The 9,394-nt window shown below is 34.4% G+C and overlaps 1 protein-coding gene across 1 annotated transcript; it reads left to right on the forward strand.

Moving 5' to 3' along the window:
- The first annotated feature begins 4,061 nt into the window (after positions 1-4,061).
- Positions 4,062-5,467, forward strand: LOC120768378 (adult cuticle protein 1-like). Its single transcript, XM_040095044.1, has 2 exons — positions 4,062-4,158; positions 4,640-5,467. The coding sequence occupies exons 1-2, from the start codon at positions 4,153-4,155 to the stop codon at positions 5,051-5,053; spliced, it is 420 nt and encodes a 139-aa protein (XP_039950978.1). The 5' UTR covers positions 4,062-4,152; the 3' UTR covers positions 5,054-5,467.
- Positions 5,468-9,394: the final 3,927 nt, after the last annotated feature.

The following is a 9,394-nucleotide window of genomic DNA, read 5'->3' on the forward strand; positions in this document are numbered from 1 at the left end:
CCACCTGAAGAATGAAGAGATTCGTTCAGAAAGCATGTTTTGAAAATGCCTCAATCTGAGCGGGAAAAGTGCTTCGACAATTTGTTCAAACGCATGCAAAAGTATATGCACTTTATAGCAAGAAAGACCTCCACTCCGTTGGAAAGACCAGGCTGAGTAGGACTTGGTTTTGTTTGGAATCTCCAATTGGCGCCACCTTGCGAATAGAAGAAACCACTGGCGCGTTGTTGTTAACTAAGCGGTGTCTACGCCAATAAAGAAGAAGAAAAATATTTTCTTTTGTTTTCTGATGCCGAATTATAGAAGGCAAGCCTAGTAATACCTTCATTCAAACGTTTTCTAAAACTAGAAGACAATGCCATTGAAAAACGGGTCCCAACCATTTACTTGTGTAAGTCTGATAATAACTACCTCTGACACCCTGAGCTGCTTTTGTAAAAAAGGTCCTTCTCTACCGATTATTGGAATTCTAAGGTATTGTAATTGTAATTGAGTGAAACCAACGAAACCTTTTCAGACTTAAATCCATCCAAAGACTGTTACTTCAGTTACATTCCTTGTTTACACAACAGACATTTTCAAGACATGCAAATTTTAGTTTTAATAATTTAATTTTTTAATAACATATAAATGCAAATTACCCATACACAGGCATATGTGATTGTAATTTGTTTGTGATTTTAATTACTTTAATAAAAACTCAATCAATAAAGTTTGATATAAGAAATTTTTAAATTCCTTTTCAGTTAGTTGCGGTAACATTTATTGATTTCCAATTTTATTTCCTATGCAAACCAGCTTGAAGCAAATTTAAAACAGAAATTTATTAATAGTTCAACAACATAAATATTGCTTAATGTGGACAATTGAATTTGCAAGTAATTTTAATTACTCCATTAGTTCAAATGCGTAACCTTGTAGGATTAAGTTTATGCAGTTGGACAAGTGTGAAACGCTAAAGAATTGTCCAAGCGCACTTACGGAGCCGGAATATTTCATGGCAAGACAAGAATAATTGTAATTAGAACAAAAATTATTGTGTAAATCAAAAATAAGTAGTCAGTTGTTGTTATTGGTATTTGTTAATTAAAAGCGAAGGGCATACCAATGGTTCGTTGAGCACAGAAATGGGATTATGCAATTGATTGGGAATTCCAATTTTTTGCTTCGCTGAAATAGAAGTTAACTAGTTTTTGTACTCCTTCGCCAGGCTAACTTAAACGGAATAACTTTTATTATAATAATTATTAATCTCTAAATATTAGAGAACTCTCAGAAAGAATGTACAATTTTATGTTAAGAAATATTTATAAAATATCTTGTGATATAAAAATTTGTATTGTCACATTTTAGCCTTGAAATTATAAGAAATTTTTTAATAAAAATGATGGAATTTTCAAATCTAAAATAATTTTCGGAGATACGCACGTAATTTGTTGACCCGGTATCCAAACTGGCTCGACCGGAACAGACAGCGAAAACCTTTACGCAAAACTTAAGCGCTTTCGTTTTTATCGAAACTGTCTTCTTCACGATATCCACGATTTCTGAGGTTGCACTGAATCGACATACCTGACGTCTTTATAGAATATTCTCAATAGACTTGTTTATGTCTGGAACTATGGTATCCATATACCCTATACATTTATTTTTGTTAATAGCCTTTTTTGACAGAACACGCTTGAGTCGTGTCAAGCTGTCATGTTATTCTTGTTCAGTATCATGTCTTATACAAAAAATAAATGCCAAAGAACACTCTTTCGAATTATAATAACCATTCCCCATTAAATTTGAAGTTTCTGAATTTTTCTTTAAAAATGTAGTGAACCTCGAAATGAATCACCCTTTATTTAGAAAATGTGAAATATCGTATGTTGCTAATATTTTGCACTTAGTTGTAGTGACTTGCATGTAGCACTATGTCAACTATTTCTATCACAAATAATTACGTCAAGTTAATTGAATGAAGTGATCGATTAGAAGAACACAGTATAACCGGAGTAACGGAAAAAATTAAAAAATATTTTTATTTACACACTTGTCTATGTATGCATGTATGTACATTCGTGTACATAAGAAACACTTGCATTCATTGCGAGGTAATTAATACGTTCGGATAGTTACCGGAACTGCAATTGCGAATGGGTTGGGCGTGGCGTCGTGGCTAGCCGTGCAAGAAACACTTTGACAACATTCAGCGTCGCAAAGTTGTCGGGCAAACGCAGTAAAAGTTAAATCAAGTGCGCAGTCAAGTGGAAATTGTATATAAATATACATACTCGCTAGCTGCCCTGTAGGAATAATTACTATTATCGAAAATTGGTGAAGTTTTATTGCAAACATTTTTATACCCTGAACAGGTGATTTTAAGTTTGGCAAGAAGTTTATAACACTCTAAGTAATCTTTGGTGATGCTATAAAATATATATATATGTATTTATACGTAAATGATAAACTGAGTCGACTTAGCAAAATGCCCTTATCTACTAGCTATTAGCCTGTTTAAATGGAAACTATTCTCTCAGTTTGTAAGACAACACGTCTGAAATCTTACACACATCTCTTCCGCACAAAAAAATTAGTCATTTGTCAAAACCGTCGATATCGAACAACTATATCATATAGCTGTCATACGAACTGAACGACCAAAATCAAGTCCTTATATGGAAAACTTTGTTATTTGACAAAATATCTCCAAGAATTTCAGTGTGGATTATTATCCGAGACAATGCTATAAAATCTGAGGAAATATTCTAGATCGAACGACTATATCATACACCTGTCATACACACTGAACGATCAAAATAAAGTAATAAATAAATAATTTAATATGGATAATTATCTAAGACAACGCAAAAATATACTGAGAAACTAGATCGAACGACTATATTAAACAGCTGTCATACAAACTGAACCATCAAAATCAAGTCCTTGTATGAACATTTTTTTATTTGACCAGATATCTTCACGAAATTTAGTACAGATAATTATCTGAGACAACTCTAAAATATACTGAGAAACTTTACAGATCGGACTACTATATCATATAGCTGTCATACAAACTGAATGATTACAATTAAGTCCTTGTATGGAGACTTCGCTATATAATTCGTAGGTATAACTCATAAATTCTCACGAAAAGTTACTATTATTTTAGTTGGAATGAATAGTATAAGACACATTTTACATAAACGGAAAAGTAAATTTATTCCAATAACTCTCGCTTTTTCCTACTGGGCCGTAACTTATCCGCATTGAGTAAGACCAGTTGCTATTTGCATTATGCGATGGCGGAAGGCTGTTTACGAGTATTTACCTTATTTATTAAATACTACTTTTCATTATTAATTTACCGATAGAATGCTATGTTATAGAGGTCGCCGCTGCTCTAGAGCAAAAAAACGACGTGTTACAGCTTGTGCATATGCAAAAGAGAGGCGTTAACAAAAGCAGCGACGTTAGTAACAAAAAAAAATATATAAGAAGCTTTTGATTGAATGCTTGTTGCTTTTATGTGTAAACTGACGGTAATATGTACAAATGTGTGTGCTCCAATTAGAGTTAAGCTTGTAGGCGTGATATTGGCGGGTGTGCTGTTGCGCATGCGCACCTCATATAAGCTAATTTTTAATTATATGTGTGCGTCCATTATCTTCCTTACAGATATATATATTTCTTGTGCTGCTTTATATTTTTATTGGCTATTTTTATATCGATATGCACCCAGTTACAGTTGTTTTGCATTTTTCTAGAAGCCGGCAGTTTCAGTTACATATTTATATAAGCGCATATGCACTTACGTTTGTATATAGACACTATTGACTTTCCATTATGTGCATTTATCTATAAAAAATAATAAAAAATCTTTCAAGTTCTTGTTTTTCATGTTATTTTTTACGCTTTTTGTGAGTAATTGCTTGAACAAGAAGTTTTTTCTTCCTATATTCAGATAGGTGTCGATATTCTGACCACTCTCGCTTTCATTGTGACACTAAATAATCTGATTTGGCTTCGAATGAACACGTTGATTAGTTTTCTGTATAAAACCACCGCGTTTACGGTATTGAAATCAGAACGGAAAATTAGTCCAAACGGTCAAGTACAATTCGCTTAGCAGCACTTAATCCCTTAAACAAAATCAAAAATATCAAAATGAAAGTAAGTGGCATAAGGATTAAAAATTACTTGCAATCTGTGATAGAAATACGGTATTAAGTTGAAATATTAAAAGGATTTGCACAATTTATTAAAAAAAAAAATTATTAAAAAAAAAGTTTCAGTAAAAATATTTAAAATTGAAAGAATAATAAATAAATAAATTTTGTTGCACAGTGCATTGCGCTTCTGTGGAGAAAAAAAATTAAATAAAAAAAAATCATTTTACATCAAAAATTAAAAAATTAAAAACAAGAAATTTTGTTGAAAAATATACTATTAGATTAAAAACTGAAAAAAATGTTCTAAATTCTAAGTTTTATTTATTTTATTTTTTAAAAACCACAGAGTTTTTTAAATACTTTATTATTACAAAAATTAGATATTGAATTAATTGGTTCATTATATCATATCTTTAAAATATTTCGTATTTTAAAAAAATTTCCATATTTATTTTTATCTTTCTTTTCTCCCACCCAACCAGTTCGTCATCGCCGCCGTCTGCACTTTGGCTCTCGCCATGGGTGTTCAATCCTCAATCATTCCCGGTCTGCTGCCCGGTCTTACACAAATCGCCGGACACGGTCTCTCCTACACCGCCGTCTCTGGACCATTGGCCGTTCCCGTTTCCGTCGCTCACGCTCCAGCTGCTGTAATCGCTGCCGCCTCACCACCAATTGCCATTGCTTCTCATGTAGCCGCACCCGCTGCTGTCGCTGTGCATGCACCTTCTGTCGCTGTGCATGCACCCGCTGTGGCGGCGGTTGCTCATGGCGGTGTCGTAGCCGGTGGTGCTTACGTTGCCAAGACCCGTGGTGCTGTGCATTCGGCTCCATTGCCCGGACACATCGCCTCAGTGGCCAATGTGAATGTTGCTCCCGCACCAGGCACCTGGTAAATTCAGCCAATTTAGCTGCACTTCCGTCTAAATCTATTCTCCCCCAATGGTGACATGGCTAACTCCTTAAGGACCTGCATGAAAATTATAAATGTGTGGCTGAGGCGCACATTAGTCGATAAAGTTAAGTAGGCGCAAATTTGTACACACGCAGTATGCAACGAACGAGCAACAACAATATACTAGTTGAATTCCACAACATTCATCACAACAACAACAAACGCAACAATGCAACGAACAATACGTTATGTGGTTTTCATACGTCTTCTTCTAATCTTCATCCACATTGCACTTTCACTCACTGCATTCCCCTTTCCTATTGTAAATTCCTCTTTTCATCGAAGCTTACTTCTGCAGATGCTTGTAAAAAGTATGGTTGTAAATGAATAAAATGATTACGACTAAAAAACAAAATTAAGAGATTTTTAAATTTTTAAATATTGCAAGATCTTAAGCGAAAACAACTGTGATTAAGTTATCAATTCACTTATTCCATTAGTTGTATCAAAGATGGTATCAAGACTGATCTCCGATACAGAAGGCCATTTCAGACAATCTTTTGTGATCCCAAAACTGCTGCAGCGGGACTAAAGGTCTCATATCCCGGTCTCTTAAGTCCATCGCAAATCAGGCAATTCGTCAAGATGACTGAAGGTATAATATAAAATTTGTTTAATCTTAGTATGGCGAAAATTGGCTATCCCAAGATGAATATAACCCACCTTTTACTAAATAATTTCAAAAATTGACATCCGGAAAAGTTTTTAGCCTCACGGCATTCGCATTACGAAATCTTAAAAAGGGAAGGAAGAATGAATCTTATTGAGGGCAAAGAGCTCTCGTACTGAACATGTAAGTAAACAGTAGACAGGCGCCCGAAAAGCTCACACGACGCTAAACTGGAAGAAACGAGTCAAGCTTCGTTACCTGAACAAGTAATTCTATAATTTTTTCGATCCTATTTTTTGATTAACCAAAGAATAAAGTTCAGTGGTTTTGTTGTTCAAGACAAAAATTTATCCAATTTGGAAGCGTTTTTAATAGAAATGGGACGTGTCGGAGCTCCGCTCTCTTCGAGAGTTCTACTACTAGGTAACTGTACTTTACGGTATCTTGGGCAGCGTGGTGCTACCACTAGTTCTTGCGCTGTCAAAAGATCTTTTTGGCTCAAAGGGTTCGCAAGGGACAAACTAAGCACTTCGCCTTCGGTAAAGCCAACTTTAACTTAGTTCTAGTTCCAACTGGTTTTTCCACTATCGGTATTCACGCGGTAAGGTTAAGACACTTACTGGATGCCAGCTGGGGACGCTATTAGGAAGAAGACTAGGTTGAAATGTCTCAAAAGTTTCCTTTTTGATTGTACCACTTTTGCGAGATCAAGGCTTAGATAAATAATAGCTCACATTTTCAGACATCCCACTGAGCTGGTAAGAATAGATATTGAACATTTATAATATCTGATTAGTTTTATTTTATGCTTTCACCAAGTGCTGTTTTCAGTAGCACTAGTGGGATTCCCATCTTGAGCATCAACTATTTTGCCTTAATTCTACAATGAGACAATCAGTTAAGCACTATTTTTGCTTTGGTTAAATTTTTTCGCAGATTGGATTATTTAAAGAACAGGAAATGCTAGGTTTGCCACGATGTTTGTAACACCCAAAAGAAATCCTTAGATACCCTATAAAAAATATATCTAAATGATCCGCATCTGTCTGTTTGTCTGTATATACGCGAGGTAGTTCCTCAGTTTTTGATATATTGAACTGAAATTTTGCGCACTTCCTTTTTCACAGAAACTGTTGGTATGTCGGAATCGCTAATATCGCACCACTATAGCATACAGCTATCATACAAACTGAACTATCAGAATCAGGAATGTTTGGAAATCATTAGTATTTGAAGAGATATCATTACAGAATTAGGTATGAATTATTATTTAAGATAACGGTACAATCGCCGAATTAATTTCCTGGGTCGGACTATAGAAGTCATCAAGTTCTTGTATGGAAACTTCGTTATTTGTGAAGGGTATTCCAGTTTTGGTGTAACCGAATAGAATGATGCTTCTAGTTTTGACTAACTTTTTGATAAGTCTATATCATTACTTAAAGCATTCATTCAAAATAAAAAAATGTCAGAAATATGTGCGCTTGTTTTAGTTTTGAGAATACTACTCCTCTCACTTTTAGTACTAACCCCGATTATACATGTATAACAATTTAAACTGAAAACAGCTTTAATTTCACAATTAACTGTCATGACAAAGTCCGAATCTACGTAAGCTTGACATACTGAGTGTCACGCAAGTTCAAAATTAATTGGTTAATTAAAATCAAAGCGGAGACTTTTATTGTGAATACAACAACAGTTACTAAAGAAAATGAACGTACTTATGTATATATAATATTTATAGGGTGCTTTTTTTAAGCTTTTATTATAATGTTATTTAAATATTTGGAATTATTTAGCAGAAATCTTCTGATATATGAGGTTCCTAAATGATTATAAACAATAACATATAATGAATATTAATTTGTACTATCTTTTAAAAGAACATTCGTTGGCAATTATTTTTTGAAGATTATCTCTTTCAAATGTTGGTCGCGGCTACGTCTCAGATGGTACATCCGTTAAGCCAAATTTCGAATGACACGGGTGAGGTTTTGCTCCAAAGCTTTCTCAGCCAAATATAGTTATATGTATGAATGTATTTCAAAATCATGAATCATGAACCTCTGTGAGTAGCAATATTTTACTGAATTTCTTTTTAATAAGTAAATGAATATATATTTTTATCATTTGCTCAATTAGAAACACCCTCTTATCCTAAACACACAGCAAGTGCAGTTAAAAATAGAAAACGTAATTGCAAATAATGAAATGACCCTCAAATGTAAGTGGACCATTTAAACGAGTTTGAAAGATTTAATTACCATTTGTTTGAAATAATAAATACTTGCAGCGCGTAATACGAGCACACATTCCTTGCTAATCGACACTGTTTATATCACAGCTACATATAGTATGTACATTTGTCTGAACAAACTTCGTGGATAAAAATAGGGAAATTAAATTTTTAATGCAGAAAGGTTATAAATTGCAGAAGACTCCGAGCTTATCATACATTTTTTTTAAATGTGATATTAATTGTTTTCTGATATCACAAGTGTATAATATGTCCACATTTATAAATGACAAAAATCTATAATCAGCAGCATGATATCATTTTTAGTCTAAACAGTATATTTATCTGTTTTTATGTATTAAAAAGTATTTCAATGAAGAAAGTCTTTTAATATAAAATCTCTAAATTATTTGCTTTGTAAAATGATCGTTTGAAATACCGGTTTCAATTGATTTGATATAATTGCAGTTATGAATATTGATATCTATTTATTAGCTTAGTCAGCAAACACATCTTACTTATTTACTCATTGCGTTTTTGTTTGCGATAAAAAGGTATAAACAATAACACTCATGTGCTCACATATTCATATTACTTTTTATATGGCACCCGATAGGAATATGCTGTAGTGATCCGATCTTAACAATGTCTTCGAAAATTTCACAATATTTCTCTCCAAATTTCCTGAAGATATCTCGTCAAGTGAAAGACCTTTATATATTTTGATCTGTCAGTGTATATGGCAGATCTACAGGGTTTGTTCGAAAAGGAATAGGACTGAGTCGGTTTAAAAACATTTATTGAACCAATCGTTGCAATTCTTTAAAAAATAACAAACTAGGCTCCTTCTGCGTCGATGCAACGCTGCCAGCGCGATTTCCAAGCATTGAAGGCGTCACGGAAGGCATTCTCCGGAATAACCTTGAGAGCCAAGACGCATGCTGCTTGGATCCCCTCTGTTGTGTCAAAATGCTTACTTTTCATATGCCTTTTCAGGCAAGGAAACAAAAAAGTCCGGGGGGCTACATCTGGGGTGTAGGGAGGCTGTGGAAGCTTTGGGATGCCAAGAAAGTGAGAACTTTTAGGACCATCTTCGCACACACCTTGCGCATGTTCAAGTGCTCCGCCACAATGTCATGAACCACAGATTTTGATAAATTTAACATCTGGGCAATTGAACGAATACTTAGTCGGTGTTTGTCGAAGTCGCAGGTCTCCCAGCGATCTCTTCCCGGCCCTCCAAAAAGGCCTGGTGCCATCGAAACACACAACTTCTTGCTATAGGAACTGTCCCGCAGCTCCCCCGTGGATCCACCTTTCTTCCGACGTCTCTTTTTGGGTGCTACCATCTTCCTGGCAAAATATGTATTCCCTTTTCGTAGTAAAAAGTAACAGTTTGCATCAACTAACTTCAATACTGAAATAATTAAAAC

This window comes from Bactrocera tryoni, chromosome 2 (assembly GCF_016617805.1).
Source record: "Bactrocera tryoni isolate S06 chromosome 2, CSIRO_BtryS06_freeze2, whole genome shotgun sequence".
Classification (NCBI taxonomy): Eukaryota; Metazoa; Arthropoda; class Insecta; order Diptera; family Tephritidae; genus Bactrocera; species Bactrocera tryoni.